The sequence below is a fragment of the Diplotaxodon limnothrissa genome, linkage group LG18 (assembly GCF_057381915.1).
Source record: "Diplotaxodon limnothrissa isolate DT_005_m linkage group LG18, D_limnothrissa_male_GT1.1, whole genome shotgun sequence".
Classification (NCBI taxonomy): domain Eukaryota; kingdom Metazoa; phylum Chordata; class Actinopteri; order Cichliformes; family Cichlidae; genus Diplotaxodon; species Diplotaxodon limnothrissa.
Window position 1 is genome coordinate 1,474,653 of NC_140613.1, and position 23,038 is coordinate 1,497,690.

Here is a 23,038-nt window from a genome sequence, read left to right on the forward strand (position 1 = left end):
TACAAACAAACAGCACACAGAACAGAAACAAACACAATGTATTATTTACATCATGGACAAGAGTTACCCAAAACAGAGTAAACAGAGTACTGTACAGAATCAGAATCAGAATCGTGTTTATTGGCCAAGTATATGTGCAGACACATACAGGGAATTTGGTTCCGGTAGATGGTGGCTCTCAAGCACAGCACACACACACACACACACACACACACACACACACGTGTCTATATACACATTACACATACGTACACAAAGCTGTGTAAACCAACTATAAATAACGAATCTAAACTTATATACATAAAATACAGAAATGAATGACGTGGAGTGAATACTACAAAATGTACATAAGGTGCAGCTGCAGTCTGGCAGTGGGAGCAGTGTGACAGGTCAACTGTTAAGAAGGGAGATGGCGAGGGGAAAGAAACTGTTCCTGTGTCGGGTGGTCCTGGTCTGCAGGCTTCTGTACCGTCTGCCAGAGGGCAGCAGATCAAAAAGTCTGTGTGCAGGGTGTGAGGGGTCTGCGATGATTTTCCCTGCCCGTTTCCTGGTTCTTGAGAGGTACAGATCCTGGATGGAGGGCAGGGGGGCGCCGATGATCCTTTCTGCTGCCCGTACAGTCCGCTGCAGTCTGCTCCTGTCCTGTTTAGTGGCTGCTCCATACCAGACTGTGATGGAGGAGCACAGGACAGACTCAATGACCGCAGTGTAGAACTGGATCAGCAGCTCCTGTGGAAGACTGTACTTCCCCAGTTGTCTCAGGAAGTACATCCTCTGCTGGGTCTTTTTGAGGATGGAGTTGATGTTGGTCTCCCACTTCAGGTCCTGGGAGATGGTTGTACCCAGGAACTTGAAGGTCTTCACAGTTGACACAGGGCTGTCTGATATGGTGAGGGGGAGCAGAGTTGAGGGATGTCTCCTGAAGTCCACCGTCATCTCTACAGTCTTAAGAGTGTTCAGCTCCAGATTGTGCTGACTGCACCAGAGTACCAGCCGCTCAACTTCCTGCTGGTATGCAGACTCATCACCATCTTGAATGAGGCCAATGACAGTGGTGTCATCTGCAAACTTTAGGAGTTTGACAGCTGAGTTATTGGAGGTGCAGTCGTTAGTGTAGAGGGAGAACAGTAGTGGTGAGAGGACACATCCTTGAGGGGCACCAATACTGAGGGACTGGGTTTCAGAGGTGATCTCCCCCAGCCTCACTTGTTGCTTTCTGTCTGTCAGGAAGCTGGTGATCCACTGACAGGTATCTGGTGACACGCTGAGCTGGGAGAGTTTGGGGGAAAGAAGTTCAGGCACAATGGTGTTAAAAGCCGAACTAAAGTCCACAAACAGGACCCTGGCATAAGTTCCCGGGCGGTCAAGGTGTTGCAGGATGTAATGCAGCCCCATGTTCACTGCATCATCCACCGACCTGTTTGCCCGGTAGGCAAACTGCAGAGGGTCCAGCTGGTGGCCTGTAATGTCTTTCAGATATTACAGTACAGTTATTAAAGTTACATAAAATTAAATACAGATAAGAGGCGAACCCAGGTTGCAGTGTGAATCAGTTGAAGCGCTGATGTAAACCTCTCTGTTGGGAACAGTTCTGATTGTGCAGTCTGGCAGCTGCAGGGAGGAAGGACCTGCTGAATCACTTCTTCATCCATTGAGGACGCAGCAGTTTGTCACTGAAGGAGCTCTGTAGTTCAGCAACATTTACATGCATGGGGTGGGAGACTCTGTCCATCAGAGATGTTATTTTGGCCAGAGTCCTTCTGTCTCCCACCACCTGCACTGGGTCCATTCGGTGTGTAACACTGCCAAAACAATGCACCACTATGTAGTTTTCAAAACTGGCAGATAAACTGATGTCTGTCTGAACGGTGTTGAAACACCTTTGTAGATATTAGGGAAGTTTTCTGGCGAAAACCTGATTTTGTGAGGGCAGAAGGCATCCAGGTGAGATCTTACACACCTATAATGTGAGTCCTGGAAAAAGAAAGAATTAAATTATTTATTATTTATTTATTATTAAGTTATTAAAGCCAGACAGACAGCACATGAACAATGTTCTTCCACTGCAGCACAATGACCAACAAATAATGTCATTGGATGAGCTCAGGTTCAGTGGGCGGGGCCATTGTAATAGCTCAGCCAATCAAACAGTTCTGTGCTTCCACAGCAGCTCTGTCTCTGTCTCTGATCTTTACTGCTTCATTTCTCTGTTGTCTTTGTCATCAGTCCAATGACACAAGAATCAGAGGTTTAACAGTGTGTGGCTCCCTCTAGTGGATGTTGTGGAGTATTCTGTTGTCTTTGCTCCAAAGGTTTTTGTACAGAGTTTTGCTGTTTCCTGTCACTGTGGGCTGCAGAGCACAGTAGTACACAGCAGAGTCAGACAGCTGAAGCTTCTGGATCTTCAGAGGAACTGATGTCTTGTTGAGTTCAGCATCAAATCTGTCCTTCGGGAACTCTTGAGCGTTTTCAGTTCCAGAAGCATCTCGCCGTAAAACATATTTCGGATAGTCGTTCACGTCCTGTTTGTACCAGAACAAATATGGAAATGCAGAAGTTGTTTCGTATTTGCAGTAAAGTGTAACTGTGTCTCCTTCAGCAGCAATGACATCTCCTTGTTCCTGGATCACTTTGTCTTCTCCTTTACACTCTGAGGAAGAACAGAACATGCAGAGGAAGAGATGGATCAATAAACATGATTAAAAACTCACCATTAATCAGACTCACACATTTATTTAAGCAGAGGAAACATGTTGATGTTTGTATCTCACCAAAGAAAAGAGCAGCAAGAATAATCCACAGCCAATGTTCCATCTGTACAACAAGGTTTAAATCAACAGGAGAAACTAGCTGATGTTCAACATTCAGTCTGAGAATTGTTCTCTTCACAGCAGCACTTATTATTGACACAATGGTTGAACACAGTGCAGAAGGAGAGCCCCGCCTACTGGATGATGTCGCCCTCTGTCTCCTCTTTGAGTCTCACTTCTCTCACTTCCTCTTCCTCCTGGTTCACAGACTGTTAGCAGCATTTGAATCACTGTGAGGAGGGAGGATGGAGCACTTTGCACTGTGTGCAAGGACAACGAGCCAAATGTTCTCCATCACTGAGCTGATTAATGCTTCTTGTGTTCTCTTATGTTTGTTTTAGTATAAGATCTTTAAGTTTGACATGAACAGCAGAAAGGATTTATCGTGGTTCGTACTAGAATGAGACATGAGTCACACAGGGACTGATAAACAACACTATAAGGTAAAATAGCATTTAATGTTTGACAAAACATTAAAAACTGAAAAGAAAGAAGTTGTCAGGAAGTGAAATCATTGGTTTTTATCAAGAAATGTGGCCCCTGGAATTCAAATGCATTAAACCAGATGTTAAATATTTAAGATTTGAATAAACCTGAAATGTAAATTTGTTATCAGCCAAACAACAGATCAAAAATAAATTGCTCGAATACTGTTAGCTTTCCTCCTGTGTGACAGTACGGAGAGTGTGTTGTGTTGTTGTTGTGTGAGCTGAGTGTGTGAGCTGCGGCAGCAACGATGCCTTCAGTTCAGTATCTGAGAGAGTTCATCAACGAGCGACTAACTGCTGCTGCTGAACAAATATTCTTGGAGTTTGAAAAAACGATCGTCCAGTACGAGGAAGAGATCGACCGTCAGCGCAGACTGCTGGATATCACCTGGAAACCCCAAATCAAGCTGCACAGGACAGGTGAGTGTCCCTCTGAGGGAGGATCCTGATCACAGCTCTGCGGGACGTTTCTGATTGTGAGGACTTTTTGGAGATGTGAGCTAACAAAGAGCAAACAGAGGACAGGACTGCGCTGCGCTCCATGCAAACAGCAGGCGCTGAAATCAGCCTGGATTTTAGTGTTCTTTATGTAACAGCAAAAAGTTAGAACTGTGAAGATATTACATTAAAAGTAAATCTATCGTTGAAAATGTAAAGTGTAAATAATCCGGTATGTGTGCGTTAAGATGCTGAAGTACAGAGGCAGACGTCTCCCTGTGGGTCTTCTTATATTCTGATTAATCATACAGTAAAATGGACGCGTCAGTGTGACTTCAGGTGCAGCTAATGATCGTTTTAATGACAGATATGATCATTTTCTATTATAACAGATATTCGGCTGATTGTGTTCTCAGTAGCTTGGTTTGTTCTGACGGTCTCGGAGCGGCCTTAGCTTTGCACTGCAGTGCAACATTCAGGTGGTTTCTTCGTTACAGGCATCATGACGTCGCAGCCCTCATCATGCATCAGTCTCCAGGCAGGTCCACGTGTCACCGTCGGGTGTTTCATCCACGGGAACAACATCAGCACTGGCAGCACTCATACAGCTATTTTTAAAAGACAACCTCTGGATGTGACACTGAGCACGTGCACTCAACTTCTTTGGTCGACCATGGCGACGCTTGTTCTGAACCTGTCCTGTTAAACTGCTGTATGGTCTTGGCCACTGTGCTGCAGCTCAGTTTCAGGTTGTTGGCGATATTCTTAAAGCCTAGGACATTTTTATGTACAGTAGAGTAACGATTTTTTTTTTATATATCCTCAGAGAATTTCTTTGCCATGATGTGCGATTTTAGACTTCCAGTGACCAGTATGAGAGAGAGCAATAACACCAAATTCAACTGTCATATCTTCAATGTTGTCCCATGAAAAGATGTAACAAAATATTTACAAACATGTGAGGAGTGTACTCAGTTTTTTGTGTTATAATAAATGATGTTTGTCACCAGTCTGCCTCTGGGTGAAGTCGGAGGCTCCTCAAGGATTTTCTTGTGCGCCAGAGGAACACAAACTTCTTATTTTCTGTCTGACCTCCATCATTTACAAACTGTCATCAGTGTCACAAAAACTTGTAGTTTGGTTGTCACAGCAGCTCTGTCTCTGTCTCTGATCTTTACTGCTTCATTTCTCTGTTGTCTTTGTCATCAGTCACACAAGAATCAGAGGTTTAACAGTGTGTGGCTCCCTCTAGTGGATGTTGTGGAGTATTCTGTTGTCTTTGCTCCAAAGGTTTTTGTACAGAGTTTTGCTGTTTCCTGTCACTGTGGGCTGCAGAGCACAGTAGTACACAGCAGAGTCAGACACTGCAGCAGAGGAGATCTGAAGAGTCATCAGTGTTTTATCTCCACTCACATTAAAAGTGATTCCAGGGACTGGATCTGATATTTTCCTTCCTGTTCCTGTGTGAGAGATCAGGAACTCTGGTGGTTTTCCTGGATGTTGCTGATACCAGTAGAAATAATCACTCCCAGTTGCTTCCTTGGAGTATTTGTAGGACAGAGTAACAGTGCTGCGTTCTACACTGAACTCTTCTTTGTTGGTTGGAGTGAGATCTTGACAGCAAACAGCTAAAATGAGAGAAATATGCTTTATACGAATTATAAATATTGAAATATATTTATGAATCACTGGAATGAAAAGCATTTTTAAATGTACAGATATTAGCGTACCTGTTAGAATCATTATAATCAGCAGAGGATGTGTGGAGCAGCTGAACGACAGCATGTTGAATAAAGAGGGTTTGTGTGGTCTGTATGATGAACTCTGTGTACTGTGGAGTTTTTCTGTTCTGTACTTCACCTCAGCTCCTCCCACAGTCTGTGTCTCCTCTTGGTCTTTATTTCAGGTTCCTGTTACGCTTCCTCAGAATGAAATTCAAAGATCCTGACAGCATGTTAGATAGGTGGCTGCTCAGAACAAGGTGCAGCATGTGAAAGGAAACTTCTGCCTTTGGCATTTTTACAGCGATTTGGAGTTCAGCTTGTGTGGGAATGTTTCTGATTCTTCTCTGATAGTCTGAAGTTCATGTTCATCAGGTTGAACTGCCAGCGTGCTTCTGTCATCAGATTGCAATAACGTGTACTCTTGGTATCCAACACTTGTCTTTTCTACAGGACGATGCTTACATCACAGCATATGGATGTGACAGTTTAACCGTAAAGAGATAAACCTCTGTCACTCTGTTTATTTTGCTTCAGGTGCATTTTTGCACCTTCTAACTAATGCAGTGGTCCCCAACCCCAGGGCCACGGAGTCGTTTGGTACCGGGCCGCAAGAGTTGAGCCTCGGGTGGTTTTCAGGGTTTTTTATCGGTTTTTAGCGTTATTTTGTTACGTTTTTATCGTTAACTCGGTTTTCCTGGGTCTTTTCAAGTGTGTTATGAATAAATCTTTTTTTCCATATCAGTACTGGTTTTATTTTGTTGTATTTATCCGCGACGCCTTAAAGGCTGGTCCATGGCGCAAAAAAGGTTGGAGACCGCTGGTCTAATGAAATCTATAAATAAATAATAAATAATAAAGTGCTATACAAATACAGGCCATTTAGCATTTAATGTTCTTTTATAAGTTGTCAGTACATTAAAATTCAGCAGGTGTTGCTTTCCAGTTGCAACAGTTACTTTGTTTCTTCATGTCTGAACGTTCCTGCAGTTGGTTTGTGGTTGATGTGGATTTGCTGCTCATGTGAATCCTCCCACAGTGTTTCATTAGCAGCTGTAACCACAGTGACTCTGATAAAACAGGAATTAGCAGAATCCATCTGATATGAAGCTGTGCTTTGAATACCACTTCCCTCCTCTTTGAAGAGTAGTCAGATATCTGTGTTCAGGTTTTTGTACAGCCTCTTCTACACTTTGTATCACTGTGTTTGTAGAGCACAGTAGTAGAGAGCTGTGTCTGCCAGGGTTAGGGCTGCTATGGTCAGATTAGTTGATGTAGGTGATGTTTCTGATTCATATCGATCATCAGGGATATATTCATCACCACTGTTGTCTTTTGCTCCTTTCCAGAGTATAAACTGAGGAGCCTGAAGGTCAGAATGATGTCTGTACCAATAAAGCCAAACATCACTTGCACTTGTCTCATAGCTACATGTGAGTGTGACAGATTCTCCTTCTGTTTTAGTGACTTCAGGTTGTTGAGGAGTGATTGAGTCTCCAGCTGTTAGTCCTGGAAAAAGAAAGAAGAAAAGTAGTGAAATGCAGTCTGTATATCTGCTTAATGCAGCAGCTTCAACTAAACTTTAATCCCTGTTCTTAAACTCACCTATAATGTGAGATAGAAGCAAAAAGAGGTGCAGCAACATGTCTTTGGAGTTATTAAAGCCAGACAGACAGCACATGAACAATGTTCTTCCACTGCAGCACAATGACCAACAAATAATGTCATTGGATGAGCTCAACTTCAGTGGGCGGGGCCAGTTTAATAGCTCAGCCAATCAAACAGTTTTGTGCTTCCACAGCAGCTCTGTCTCTGTCTCTGATCTTTACTGCTTCATTTCTCTGTTGTCTTTGTCATCAGTCCAATGACACAAGAATCAGAGGTTTAACAGTGTGTGGCTCCCTCTAGTGGATGTTGTGGAGTATTCTGTTGTCTTTGCTCCAAAGGTTTTTGTACAGAGTTTTGCTGTTTCCTGTCACTGTGGGCTGCAGAGCACAGTAGTACACAGCAGAGTCAGACACTGCAGCAGAGGAGATCTCCAGATGAAACTGCTGTTTTTCTTTGTCATGTATAAACTTCAGCTTTTCTGTTTGCTCTGAATGTTCTGCCATAACAAGCTGTGGATGTGAACCGGACTTCTGATGGTACCAGTAGAGGTTGAGGACAGAGCCTGAATAGTTGCAGGAGAGAGTCACAGTGTCTCCTTCCAAACTCGTCACTACATCTTTAGATGGTGTCAGTAAATCCTCAGAGGATCCTGAAAACAACAAAGACATATTTCACCATCATGTTTCTGCATCTTTAAACTTAGTTTATAAAAAGTGAATCAATTCAAACAACATCCAGATATTTTCATGTCCATCATCTCCTTTTACATCTCACTCCATCTTTTGATGACTCACCAGTCTGAAAGGAGACTATCATCATCCAAATGAAAAGCAGCAACATGATTTTCTCTTGGACTGAATGAACAATAGAGAGAACACAGCAGCTCTTCAGCTCCTAAATGAAGCCTATCATGTTCACTGCTGTAGCTCCTCCTCCAAAGGCTGCTTCTTCTGGATAGGCTTGGCCCTGGTTTCTGTGGAGCCTGTAAACAAAGAGCTTTGAATATTTGAAATATTTAGCAGAATGTAGAATAATCTCACTCATGTATTAAACAGCAGAAGTACACGTGTAAACCAGCCAGCATCAACACTGGACTTTAAAGATTCATTTGTAGCTGATTGGTTTTAACAACCTAACACAAGTTTATCATATCAAAGCCTGATTAGAAAAATCCTTTTCCACTGTTTTCTGCACAGAGTGAAGCTTTGGATGTAAAGCATCAGCTGTTGGTAGCTCTTCCTAAATTTCTCATACTTGGCAAGTTATAAATCTGTAGGAGTGAAAAAATAAATACAGAGTTCAGTATCAGCTCTGTTAGATATCACAGGCGTTTCTTTAGACTCAGTCATGATGAAGTTATTGAGTGATGTGCATTACTGGGTAGAAATCATTCTCCAGCTTCCTGAAGGTCTTTCAAAGTTTTCCTTGGACATTGGCTGCTTGTTCACTCATTTTCAGTCCAGTCCTTGTACCTGATCATTTTCAGGAGAATGTTTTTGATTGTTAAGACTCTAAACACTGAGTAATGAATCCTTCAAGCATAAAATGCTCCTAACTCAACACATGAACCAGTGTTTTCTACACAGAACAGAAAACTAGCAAATAACCAGTTTTATGTTGTATATTTGGAATCTTATTTATTCGACTATGTTACAAAAAAGACAAATATTCACATTTTGTTGGTTGAATCTCTAAAAAATGCAAAAGATAACAGTTTGACATAATAAAATATTTCTACATCAGTAAGGTGATTCTCAAACAGCTGTTAGCTTGAAATTTGAATTTTATTTAAATATGAGAACAAAGAGTTTTCACTGTTTTTATTTTATACAACATAAATTCTGCAAAAGAATAAAAACTGAGCTGAAGACTTTTAGCTTCATGTGAGAGATTTTACCTTAAAGAGATAAACCTCTGTTACTCTGTTTATTTTGCTTCTGCTGCATTTCTGCATGTCCTCATCCACTAAATATAAAATAGTGTAAATGAGCAGCTTTTGATGTTTGACACTTTTTATTGTGTCTGAACGTTCCTGCAGTTGGTTTGTGGTTGATGTGGATTTGCTGCTCATGTGAATCCTCCCACAGTGTTTCATTAGCAGCTGTAACCACAGTGACTCTGATAAAACAGGAATTAGCAGAATCCATCTGATATGAAGCTGTGCTTTGAATACCACTTCCCTCCTCTTTGAAGAGTAGTCAGATATCTGTGTTCAGGTTTTTGTACAGCCTCTTCTACACTTTGTATCACTGTGTTTGTAGAGCACAGTAGTAGAGAGCTGTGTCTGCCAGGGTTAGGGCTGCTATGGTCAGATTAGTTGTTGTAGAAGATGTTTCTGAGTCATATCGATTATTGGGAATATAATCACCACTCCATAATCTTTCTCCTTTGAAGAGTATAAACTGAGGAGCCTGAAGGTCAGAATCATGTCTGTACCAGTAAAGGCGTACATACTCTGATGTTGTCTCATAGCTACATGTGAGTGTGACAGATTCTCCTTCTGTTTCAGTGACTTCAGGTTGTTGAGGAGTGATTGAGTCTCCAGCTGTTAGTCCTGGAAAAAGAAAGAAGAAAAGTAGTGAAATGCAGTCTGTATATCTGCTTAATGCAGCAGCTTCAACTAAACTTTAATCCCTGTTCTTAAACTCACCTATAATGTGAGATAGAAGCAAAAAGAGGTGCAGCAACATGTCTTTGGAGTTATTAAAGCCAGACAGACAGCACATGAACAATGTTCTTCCACTGCAGCACAATGACCAAGGTTCAGTGGGCGGGGCCAGTTACATTTTGACATCATAGTTTCAGTTCATCTCAGCCAATCAAACAGTTTTGTGCCTCCACAGCAGCTCCTGTTTCCTGCTTCATTTCTCTTTCGTCTTTGTCATCAACCCAATGACAAAAACATATGTGAACTGCTTCAGTCTTTCCAGTCATGTCAAGGCTTCCAAGGTCTTCAGTGAAATGATGACTGCTGTATCTTACAACATCCATTTTACATCTTTTGCAGGATACATAGATAAATGCACATCACTGTGAGGAGGGAGGATGGAGCACTTTTCACTGTGTGCAATCACAAGGACCCAAATGTTCCCCATCACTGAGCTCCTTAATTATATTAAGGGTTAAGTTTGACATGAACAGAATTTTTAACAAAACAGAATTTCTCTTGGTTATGATTAGAGACAAAAAAAAAAGTCGAACAATGAATTTAAATCAAAACTAAAATTGAAAAGAACAAAGTTAACAGTAATAAGTTAAATCATCTCATCTAAATGAAAGTATGGAGCACCAGAACATCTGATTTAATAGACAATAGGCCAAATATTTAACATCTGCATATAATAAAAATGTATTAGCGCTCAGCTAAACAGTAATAATAATTAACAAATATTTTATTCAGGCATTACTTTGTGAGGTTTTTTTTGTATTTAAACTGCGTGAAAACATATTTCTTTTATTTATTCTGAACTCACCAAATCCAAACAGTAACTCCTTTTGTAAAAATGAGATTTAACAATGTCATCTGAGTCTGCGGTGCTGATCGGTTTAAGGAGGCAGTGGATTCAAGATAGGAATCACGGTAAAGTTCAATGTAAGAAAACCATTCAGATCATTTCAAAACATCCATCCATCCATCTTCATCCGCTTTATCCGGGGCCGGGTCGCGGGGGCAGCAGCCTACATTTCAAAACAGAAAAGCAAAATTCAAATGATAATATTTGTGATTTTCTTGTTTTTCATGGATGCAGAAAAAACATTGTTTTCAGCTAGAAACTGATTTGAAACAGAGAGAAATCTTCGACAGCGGAACAGTTAAAGGTAAATGCTCTCTGCCGGAACAACAACCGTGTGACACCAAGCGGAAATAAAGAAAGGAAAGGCGCGTGTGTGAACAGAGCCGGGAGTGTGGGACCGAAAGAGTCAGCACATCACTGTGGTGTTAGCGGCTTTGCACTGACTCACCGAGCTCTCTGTAATACTTTACATTCATTAATAAGAGAGAGAGAGGGGGAGGTGCGTTAACAGTCCCGCTCTGGCGGAGCTTTATCACGTGACACCAGGCGGAAGTAAACAAAAGAAAGGCGCTAAAACTGTTAGCTTTCCTCTTGTGTGACTGAGCAGAGACTCTTCTGTTGTGTTGTTGTTGTGTGAGCTGAGTGTGTGAGCTGAGTGTGTGAGCTGCGGCAGCAACGATGCCTTCAGTTCAGTATCTGAGAGAGTTCATCAACGAGCGACTAACTGCTGCTGCTGAACAAATATTCTTGGAGTTTGAAAAAACGATCGTCCAGTACGAGGAAGAGATCGACCGTCAGCGCAGACTGCTGGATATCACCTGGAAACCCCAAATCAAGCTGCACAGGACAGGTGAGTGTCCCTCTGAGGGAGGATCCTGATCACAGCTCTGCGGGACGTTTCTGATTGTGAGGGTTAATAAAAACCCGACTGCATCTTTTGCATCCCTGCTGCTGTTACAGATTAACTGGTGACGATCAATGTTGGGTTCATTTAGAGAGAAAAGAAAAATATGCTCAAAGTGGATTTTCTTACATTTATTAAGCAGTTGAAGGCTCACGTTAAAAAAAAATAAATAAAACAAAACAACTGCTTCGCTTAGGAGGCCCAAACAATCCAGGCTTGTTGGGGTTTGAACAGCCGGTTCCGCTTCCTTAATTCTTCTATAAGGGCCAAACCAGCTCCGATCAGCCAGAACCCTGTTATCATGGTTCCGAATAGGTAGATATCTTCAGCACTCAGGCTCACCCGAGCCCAGACTTCTCGTTGAGAAAAGGGTGTCAATTTCATTTAGGGACCAGTTGATCAAATCCGTAAATCCTCTTTTAGGTTTTAGAGAACAGACTGTGAGAGACTGTTCCAGGGAAAGTAATACAAACAAACACGAGACTAGACAAGGACACAAGAGGCTAAGCAGGGAAGCTAAGGGGGAGGAGAAGGAGAGGAGAAAAGTGCGACCGCCTTCGTCAAGAGCAAAGAGAAGTTGATAGAGCCAGAGCCGGATGTTTGTCAGAAGGTAATCTGGCTCTATCAACTTCATGCACTGTGGCACTTGGCCACAGGTGGCGCTAGTTGACTTTCCTACATTTGAGTGCACACAAAGTAAACTGCACGTTTCAGTTGTGAGGTGAAGACGCTGAAATCGAAGTAGTAAAACATACGATAACGAAGACAAGATTCTCCAGTAACTTAGTTTGCTGTTTCAGAAAGCTGCTGATCTCAGACATGCACAGCTTCAGCTGCATGAAGAGCACATGAGATTTTCTCTGACAGCATTAAATTAAACCCGATTAAGGTCAAAGGTAATCATTTATATGTTGAACTAAAGGCTTCAATCTAGAATTTCTCCAATATCTACAATATTGTATTATTTACCATAAAGTACTTGAGAGTCATTCATACCAGAGTAACCAGAGAGGATGTATATTTATAAGAAAAAAGAAAAAGTTTACTTTGCCTTGTTTGGTATCTTCTTCTTTCTTTTTAGCCTCAGGCCTGACAGCCGGAGGTGTATCACTCCACCTGGCGACAGCGTTTGCTCTGTAATCTGCCTTTGGTGGCTTTTTGGCAGCAACTGTGACATTCAGCAGTTGCATCATTGTTTCGACACACACAACAAAGCTATTGACTACACTACACACTAACTGCACACTCCAAATATCATAAATCTCTCACATCACAATGTGTATGCTAGCGGCTAATGTAGCTAACAAATTACCAACATAGTGCTGTTAGATGTTGTAGACATTGTTACGTTTCGGTGTTGTCAGTGTTTCGTTTTTTGCGTGACTGTCATGTATTTCCTGTTTTACTTTGAAAGTCTGTGTTATCTTAGTGTGTTCAGTTTACTTTTCCTTGCCTCGTCAGGTCTAATTTGCCCCAGCTGTGTTTCCCTCCTGTGGTCCCTTCCCTGATTGCTCCTTCTATGTATTTAAGCCTTGTGTTTCAGTATGTCATGGTCGCGATCTCCCCCCCGTGTTGTAAATAAATAGTTTGTTGTAAATGGTTGTGAATGGGTTTGTCAATGCTTTCGTTATGGGATATTTTCATTTTGGGATTTTGGTGGAGAGCCTTCGTGGTTTTATTTTCCTTATTTCTGTTTTTCTACGTTGCACCCCGGTTGCCTAGGCCGGGGTGTAACAACATATAACATTTTTTGTTTGTTTGGGGGGTTTGGGTTTTTGTTTCTTTGTTTTTATAAATAGGAGCAATGTGGTTGTATTTACCTTAATTTAATGAGTCATCAGTGGGAGCAGCCGGGCTACATAAAATCTAAAGGTCGGCGATTTCGTGGTCACGTCCAGCAGGTGTATGGGCGGGAAAGTAATGTAGACGCTCCACCTCAAGTAACTACTGCGCAGACTCTGACAAAAACTTGGACCCACCTTATCTGCAATACTTCAACAGTTGTAAATGCACTAACAAAAAACAAAATCAGCTATAAGTTACATCCAACCCTGGGTCGCTGTTTTTCTCATAATCTCTTGAGATTCTGTAAAGAAAAGCAGATTCAAAAAAAAAAAGGAGCTCTCAGTCTATCATCATTACCTTTTCCTCATTTCCTTTTTGTCCTGCCAGAACTCCCACAGCAGCCTGTCTGTAAGGACGAGGAGGTTCTCCCTGAGCCACAGCTCTGGAGCCAGGAGAGGAACTCTCTGCACCAGGAGGAACCAGAACTTCCACATATTAAAGAGGAACAGGAGGAACTCTGCACCAGTCAGGAGGGTGAGCAGGTTGGACTGAAGGAGGAGATTGATACCTTTATGGTGACTGCTGCTGAGGAAAGAGACCACCATGAACCAGAAGCAAACAGTAACCAGCTCCCTTTTCAAACCTCTCCTATAGATGAGAGCCAAAATCACGGAGGAAGTAGGAATTTAGACTCAGGGACAAATAGTAACTTAGAAAGTCAGAGTAATTCTGACACAGGTAACGAGTCTATAACATGTAATCTTTGTGGAAAATCCTTTAAGTGTAAGTACAGAATGACTCGACATCAGAGAATTCACACAGGTGAGAAGCCATATTCTTGTGAAACGTGTGGGAAAAAGTTTTGTATGTTATCAACACTTAAAGGCCATTTGACTACCCATACAGGTGAGAAACCATATTCTTGTGAAATATGTGGGAAAAGTTATACGCGAAGCAGTGGTGTGACCATACACATGAGAATGCATACAGGTGAGAGACCGTACCATTGTAAAACATGCAGGAAAGTGTTCTCAAGTAGTAGTCATTTATCGGCACACAGAAGAACGCACACAGGTGAGAGACCGTATAATTGTCAAACATGTGGGAAAATGTTCATATCTAGCAGTCATTTATGGCGCCACATGAAAACCCACACGGGTGAGAGACCGTATCATTGCAAAACATGTGGGAAAATGTTCACATCTAGCAGTCATTTATGGCGCCACATGAAAACTCACACAGGTGAGAAATCGTAGTCTTGAAACATTTAGAGAACAATGTCTGAGAAGCCAAGCGTGGAAGAATATCTGAGAATTTATACAGGTTCACATGAGTACTTTCAGAGTTTAGATACCTTTAAATACCATGTTTATCATGTATAAGGCAGATTTAACCCTGTAAGACCCAATCCATCAATTCTAAAAATAAATAATTTTTCTGGGGCGGGGCTGAGATGTTTAATAACCCTTATAACAAAATCCACATTTTTAATGTCATGTTGTTTATGATATATAATAGAAATATACTTTTTGTTTCCCTTTTGATAATTTGATGTTTTTGTTTTGATGAGATGGAGGTCTTAGAAACTAATGTAGCAAATATGACACTAAGGGTGTTATAGGGTTAATCTGTTCTCATCAAATGCGTCAATGAAAATATGGTGACTATCAAAAAATGAATTTTAGCTGTTTTATTTATTGATATATTTCTCTGTGGCAAAGTTGAAACTCAATTTGAAGTACAACGTTCTGGAATGGCCATCTCAGTCCCCAGACCTGAATATTATTGAAATCTGTGGTGTGAGTTAAAGAGAGCTGTCCATGCTTGGAAGCCATCAAATCTGAATGAACGAGAGATGTTCTGTAAAGAGGAACAGTCCAAAATGCCTTCAACCACAATCCAGACTCTCATTGGAACCCACAGGAAGCGTTTAGAGGCTGGAATTTCTGCAAAAGGCGGATCTACTAAATATTGATTTCATTTCTTTTTTTTGTGGGGCCCAAATTTATGCACCTGCCTGATTTTGTTTAAACAATTTTTGCACACTTTCTGTAAATCCAATAAACTTAATTTCACTTCTCAAATATCCCTGTGTGTGTGTCTCCTATATGATGTATTTAACTGACATGTTTTATTGTAACAACCAACGATTTATACAGGAAAATAATGACTATTAACAATGTTACCCAACCTTTTGCATCTCACTGTATCACTTTTGGTTATTCCATTCATTAAGGATGACATATTTTTTCATTTTTGTTTTTTGTCGTTTTTTAACTTTTGAGTTTTGTAAGAATGTAGGCGTGTTGTGCTAATGGGATCATCAGGTTGGGTAGGCAGGACCAGCATGGGGGAGGGTCTTTGTTTTGTTGTGTTTTATGTACACTGCAGTAACTAATGGATGAATATTTTGACAGTAGTAAAGCAGAAAGTTTCGATTGTGTCCCTTGGAATCTTCCAGCCTTGCTCAAAGACCTCGTTCCTGTAGCTGCACAGGTGTTTCTCTGCTCGTCAGCACAGTGTGAGGAAAAGGTGTTTTTCCTGCATCATGGGGACCTTCCAGAGCTCATCTTTCATCCAGCACCACTTTACAAGAAAGGGTTTTAAAAAATGGACTAAAATAGACTAGGGTTAAATGAAGATAATGGTTTACTTGCATTGTACTTGTATCCTTTCTAACCGTTGAATAGATTTTTATAGGTTATTTCTGTTAGCTTCTGCATGCATTAAATTAAAGCACACCTGCCATTACTTTATTTCATTACTCGGACTCCTCCCACCTGAATGCTGTCATTGTAAAGCCACTTGAGCTCGGTCTTTAAGATGTTTCAGATTAGGGATGGGCGATATAGCCAAAGTTCATACCTCGATATTCTGGAACCTGATTGGCTCAAAGAAGGTGGGCGAGAAGGTGACTGGACTAACATGATGTCAGCAAAGAGACTGACCGTGTGGGAAAGTGGCAGTAATGTCTGAAATGCAGATTAGCAATTACAGACCTTCCCAAACAAACTTACACATAAGCGTCATACTCAAAGCATTTTTTCGCTGTAAAAATGAACGAGAGAAAATACCTGAAAACGACAAGAAGTCTTGAATAATTCCTAATAATTGAAGCTTTCCGCTGGAATTTTCAAACCGAATCTGTGATGATCACATGGGATGTTGTTTTTAGATAGAATACATGTATTTAAATAAGCCGGTTTTGCATTTTAGCTGTATTCATGTTTTTTCTTTGCACGTACTATGAATCCCAGTTCCCTCCTCTTTGAAGAGTAGTCAGATATCTGTGACCTGTGACCATTCCTGCAGCAGAACGCTGCTGCAGGATTGCTCTCCCCCCACTTCAGGACACCTACACCAGGAGATGCCGGACTAGAGCAGCGCAGATGCTGAAGGACCCATCCCATCCTGGCAACGAACTGTTCCATCTTCTGCAATCCGGCAGAAGGTTCCGCATCATCCGGACAAGGACAGAGAGACTCAAGGGGAGCTTCTATCCCCAAGCCATCCGGCCTCAGTGAAAGAAGCCATTTATGTCCACTGTGAGCGACCATCTTTGAACAGAGGCGGTGGTTGACCCTTAGAACTGAAGAAGCTTCTCGGATGAGAGGTGAAACATCTTCAAGCCACTTAATCAAGTCCAGACGCTTTTCTTTCCAAGCTCCTTAGAATGCTCTTTCTCTACCCGCCACCCGCCCCTTTTTCTTGCACAAGTTGAGGAGCATGTCAGGTTACATTTCACTGTGTGTTACACTTGTATAACTATGCATGTGACAAATAAAGAACCTCGAACCTTGAACAAACAAATAAACTCGGTTGTTCGTGGCAGTTTTTTACAGCTCAGGAGCATTTCTAAACGCAAAACTTTCTTGTGATCTAAAGATCTGAAAGAGAGTATTACTTTGATACTTGGCTGCCAGCTAAATACAGAATCTACCTCAAGGTTCTATTATTTGTTTAAACAAATAATGAATAATGAAATGTAACCTTGAGGCAAGGTTACACTTCAGATCTCCTCCAGATCTCCTTTGCAGATCTCCTCAAGCCTATAGTGTTGTAAATGACCTACTAATTTTATTCAGGTCTGTTGCAGCAGGGACACATGCAAAAGTTTCAGGACATACAAATAAAGCTCACTACTCTCAACTTGAATCAGTGGTTTAACAGTGTGTGGCTCCCTCTAGTGGATGTTGTGGAGTATTCTGTTGTCTTTGCTCCAAAGGTTTTTGTACAGAGTTTTGCTGTTTCCTGTCACTGTGGGCCTCACAGCACAGTAGTACACAGCAGAGTCTGTCACTGCAGCAGAGGAGATCTGAAGACTCATCAGTGTTTTATCTTCACTCACTCTAAACGTTATTCCAGGGACTGGATCTGACAGTTTCACTCCTGTTCCTAAGTGAGAGATCAGGAATTTTGGTGGTTTTCCAGGATATTGTCGATACCAGAATAAATAATCATTCCCATCTGCAGCTTTGGAGTATCTATAGGACAGAGTAACAGTGCTGCCTTCTACACTGAACACTTCTTTGTTGGTTGGAGTGAGATCTTCACAGCTGACACCTAAAGGAACAGAAACATGTTTTATTCTTTTATAAATCATCACAATTCAAATGTGTTTCTTTAAACACACAGATTGTAACGTACCTGTTAGAATGGTGAGAATCAGTAAAGAAAGTGCAAAATAGTCCAAAGACAACATGTTGAATGAAGGTAAAGTTTATGGTTTGTGTTGAACTCTGTTGAATGTGGAGGTTTCTCTCTCTTCTAGTTCAGTAACAGCTCAGCTCCTCCCTGAATCTCTCCTCCTCCTCTCTGATCTGGATTTGAACTTCTCTCACTTCCTCCTGCTTTACACACTAGTAGCAGCATCTTCACTTTCAGGTGGGAGCTCATATTTCAGCTCTGTGCTGCTTCAGTCCACAGATGATTCATACTGTAAATACTTTTTTATGGTTTATGATCTTAACATCTGCTCAGAGTTTAAAAGGAAATCTTTTCTGCTGGGTTACATTATTTAAAATAAAATAAATTAATAAAAATTAAAACTAAAACGAGAACATAAAAGTTCTTTTCTTTTGTCTACATTGTAGATTGTTACTTTTCGTACATGTTTTTAAGAACAGGCTCAAGACCCACCTTTTTTAATTTAGCTTTTACTTAGCGTTTATTTATTTTATGCTTATTTATTCTATCCTGTTATTCTATTATTAATTTAGGCTTTACCTAATATTTATTGATTTTATTCTTATTCATTTTTTAATCTTCTTACTCTATTTATATTTATATTATATCCCGTTCTTATTTATTTAATCGTTTTACCCTGTATATATCCTATTGTGTCATATCTCCAGTGTTTCCTCGGAGGGGGCTCTCTGCACCGGGGCTGTGATCGACCGTGGCTGCTGGGTCTCTGGGGGTCCTCTCAGCCTGGCTGGGGGGCTCCTTTGCCTCCCTCCTGCTGTGTGCCCAGCCTGGAGGCTGCGGTCTGTGACCGGCTCCCAGTGCAGACGGCTCCCTGTTATAGTGTTTCCTCACTTGGCTCTTGCGAACCCAGCCCAATTTTTACTCTTTAAGTGTGCGCGTGTGCGCGTGTGTGTGTGTGTGTGTGGGGGGGGGGGGGGGGGATATATGTGTGTATTCACATCATTTATGTTAATGAGAGTGTGGAGAGTGAGTTGGAGGGTGGGGTGGGCTGCTTGTAACTATGTAAAGCACTTTGTGCTACATTTTTTGTATGAAAAGTGCTTTATAAATAAAGACTGATTGATTGATTGATTGATTGATTGATTGATTGATTGATTGATTTTCTCCAAACCTAAACAGGAACATTTAAAGTCTGATTCAACAGTTTGTTGAACCCTAAAATCATTTGCAGTGGCTCAGTGTGGGGAAACAAATCAAAACTCAGAATTTCTATTGAGAGCTCCTGTAGATTCTCTTTGTGTACAGGCTGTATTCAGCTGACCTTCTGTTCTTTGGGGTTTGACACAGTGTATATAACATGTAAATAGATGTTTCATGAGTTGTCCTGGCTGATCTCCATCCTCAACACTGACACAACACTGTTTATGCTGTCTTTATATCAGACAGTAAAGAGCTGGTATGAAGGTAACATTCAGTGACTGAATCTTAAGCAGCTTAAATACAAATTCAACTGTGACCATGAAGACCACAGCCACTGTGTATCAGTCCAACACAGTGTTTTGCTGTAAATTCACCAGTAGGACAAACTAACCAGTTTATCCTTCACTAAACTACCCAGTATTTTCAATCAACCTTTGATTAGCACACATTTAGTGGACATTTCACAACACATCATATACAGACCCAGTCTGTGATTAAAAATGACAACTGTTATGGCCCGTCTAGGAGTGGCTAGGCCATGACATAAGGGTGATCCATCCCCATCCGACCCCTAGCAGCACATCACACAATTAGCACTTTTTGATGGTGGTTTATTTACAATGAGTGAATTTAAAAGCAAAGGAAGGGAGCATATTATAACTCTGGGGTGGGCCTAAGGCCAAAATAACAAACAAAGGGCGCTTATCCATCCATCCATCCATTCGCTTCCGCTTATCCTTTTCAGGGTCGCGGGGGGCGCTGGAGCCTATCCCAGCTGTCATAGGGCGAGAGGCAGGGTACACCCTGGGCAGGTCGCCAGTCTGTCGCAGGGCTAACACATAGGGACAGACAACCATTCACACTCACATTCACTCGCATATTCACACCTAGTGGCAATTTGGATTATCCAATTAACCTATCCCCACAAGCTGCATGTCTTTGGACGGTGGGAGGAAGCCGGAGTACCCGGAGAGAACCCACGCAAACACGGGGAGAACATGCAAACTCCACACAGAAAGACCCCGGCCTGATGGTGGAATTGAACTCAGGACCTTCTTGCTGTGCGGCAACAGTGCTAACCACCGTGCCACCCTACAAAGGGCGCTTATCTCAAAGATAAATCAAACTTACCTACTCAAAAGAATTAAACCAAATGACAGCGACTTACCTCCCTAAGTAAAAAGAACAGGAGAAAACTGTAATCAAACAAAAAGGCAGTCCATCATAGTCCATAATAAAACAAACACAAATGTGAGAAACTGTACCAATGGACCACCTCTGGGAACACTTTTGTTTTTCAAATCCAGGCAGAAATCAACAGGAGAGAAGCTGTGTTTTTGCAAAATGTGAAAAAGGTTCAAAGTTATCATTTGACTGTCTACACGAGAAGCTACAAAGAGGAGGAGCTTGTTGGAAATATTTATTTACCGATGCAGGACTATAAACCACATTTGACATTGTGCGCCGTAACATTCTTGTATTCAGACAAGTAAGTGTGTGTGTGTGTGTGTCACATGTCGAATCCTAGCTTATGAACTGTCCAAGGTCCTGAAAATATACCAATTTAATCTTTGTTTAATAAATCTTTACTCATGAAATAAGGTTTCATTACACTCTAACTAAATTGTTATACTTGGGAAAAATCGGGGAAAATGTGTTGCAACACGTTTAAAAATGAATGCATTGATTAGAGTGCTGTCCATCCAAGGTCTGACTACTGTCAGGACAGGGTCCAAACACGCGGTCATCATCCCTCCCCCTGTGTAATTTTTTAAACCTCACTGAGCAGAAATTCCTGCCAAAGAAGCCACAATATGTTGAAAAGAACATCAAAATTTGAAGAGCTAGAAGATGTTCTGTTGCCATTTGTGTTCTTTAGGATTGAATTTCCACTTCATCTATGAGTTCTTTGAGGACATTTAGAATCAGGTCTCTTCCCTGTATTTTTATCTTGAGAAAGAAAATCCCGGAAATGCATATACAAGAGGGTCTTACACACTTAGCACTTAGTTCCTCCTACGCCGGGCGGCGCATCAGGCAGCTAGTGATCTCCATCTATGTCGGTCAGCAGCGACTGCTTCAGCTTCGTCCCAGGCAATGGCGACAGTTCTCAGATCGTCCATGAATGTTCGACGCCATGTGGTCTTTGGTCGGCCTTGCTTTCACTTGCCAGTGCGTGTATGCCATGTCATGGCAATCTTAGCTGGGCAATGAGGGGGTAGGCGTAAAATATGGCCCGCAAAGCGGAAGCACCTTTCTGCAACAACATCAGCTAATGGGCGGGTGCCTGCTCTTCGTAGGACCTCCTCATTTGTTATTCGGTCCCGGTAGCAAATTCTCAGGATTCGCCGCAGGCCACGTTGTTGAAGCACGTTCAGGTGTTGAATAATTGCACTTGTTGAGCGCCAGGTTTCACTAATGTAAAGTGCAGTAGGGAAGACGATAGAGTTCAATAGTTTGATCTTGACCCTAACATTCAGGGAGGTCGAGTTCCAAATAGGTTGGAGACATCGCAGGACACCAACTGCCTTCCCTACTCTGGCGTCGACATCCCGATCAGAGACCCCGTCATTCGAGATGATGCTGCCAAGATATGTAAAATTCTTCACCTCTTCAGCACGTTGTTGGTTGACAGGAATGCGGGCACGTGCATAGCCAACTCGGAGTACCTTGGTTTTTTTGGCGCTGATTCTTAATCCAACTTTCGTCGCCTCCCTCTGCAGGGCCGCGGTCAACTTTTGGAGGTCTTCCTGAATCGAGCCAAGCAGGGCGACGTCATCTGCGAAGTCCAAGTCAGTGAGATTACGCACGTCGTGCCAGGGCACACCGATGCCAGCTTGTTCAACTGATCGTCCCATGATGAAGTCAATTACCAACAGGAAGAGGAAAGGGGATAGCACGCATCCTTGTCGGACGCCAGTATTGATCTTGAAGAAATCTGTGCAGCCGTCATCCGTCCGAATGCAGCAACGGGAGTTGGAGTAGAGACAACGAAAGGCATCTACAAACTGCTGAGGGACTCCATAGTGGCGTAGGATAGCCCATAGAGTCGGCCAGTGGATGCTTTCAAAAGCCTTCTCGAAGTCAATGAAATTAATAGAAATCTTCCTTTGGTTTTCCAGTGTTTGTTCAATGATCATGCGGAGGGTGAAGATTTGCTTGACGCATGACCGGCCACTCCGAAACCCAGCCCGCTCTTCTCGCAATTGTTCGTTCACTGCGTGTCGTAGCCGATTCAAAAGAGCGAGGCAAAACACTTTCCCGGGTACCGACAGCAATGTGATGCCCCGCCAGTTGTTACAGTCACCCAAATCACCTTTCTTTGAAAGTTTGATGATGGTGCCTTTTGCCCAATCATCGGGTACATGTGATGTTGACAAGCAGGCATTTAGGAGTTTTGTAAGGGCAGCTTCAAGATGGGGTGCGCCATGCTTCAGCATTTCGACGAGGATTTCGTCCAGGCTTGCGGCCTTTCCACTCTTGAGGAGTCGGATCGCTGTCTTGACTTCAGCGATGCTGATTTGTCCGATATCGACAGGAAGAAGATCCATGGAAGGTGCCAGGTCCTCGGCCTCGAACAGTTGGGGTGGCTCAGGTTGGTTCAGAGTATCGCGGAAGTCTTCGACCCTTCGTTGGTCTTGTTCAGCTGCAGTAAGGAGGACACGTCCATTTTTGTCTCAGATTGGAACACCGCGGCCACCACGAGCCCCAGTTAGATCTTGTATAATGCGATATAAGGTTCGGGTATCATTCCGATCGGTTGCTTCTTGGGCTTCGATGCCTTTAGCTTCAATCCATTCACGCTTGTCACGCCAGCAGCTGCGTTTGACCTGTCGGGCAAAGTCTCAGTAGGTGGCCATGGCCCTCTCACGCTGGTCTGCAGAAGCATGTGGGTCAGAGGCCACCTGGTCCCGAACTGACT

General features: G+C 42.2%; 2 protein-coding genes across 3 annotated transcripts in view; one reads left to right on the forward strand and one right to left on the reverse strand.

The window, feature by feature from the left end:
* LOC146612746 (uncharacterized) overlaps nucleotides 1-14,670 on the forward strand; it is a 29,377-nt gene extending 14,707 nt beyond the window's left edge. The window contains exons 3-4 of one of the 2 annotated variants that reach the window (XM_085377437.1): nucleotides 13,657-14,128; nucleotides 14,213-14,670. In XM_085377437.1, coding sequence (XP_085233563.1) covers nucleotides 13,657-14,128; nucleotides 14,213-14,525 — 785 coding nt within the window. In that variant the 3' untranslated portion in view covers nucleotides 14,526-14,670. Of the gene's footprint in view, nucleotides 1-11,223; nucleotides 11,431-13,656 lie in introns of those variants that run through there. The other variant, XM_085377438.1, reaches the window with a different exon arrangement.
* The window catches only part of LOC146612739 (uncharacterized), a 485,503-nt gene that overhangs the window by 358,763 nt on the left and 103,702 nt on the right, over nucleotides 1-23,038 (reverse strand). The gene's annotated exons all lie outside the window — the stretch shown is intronic.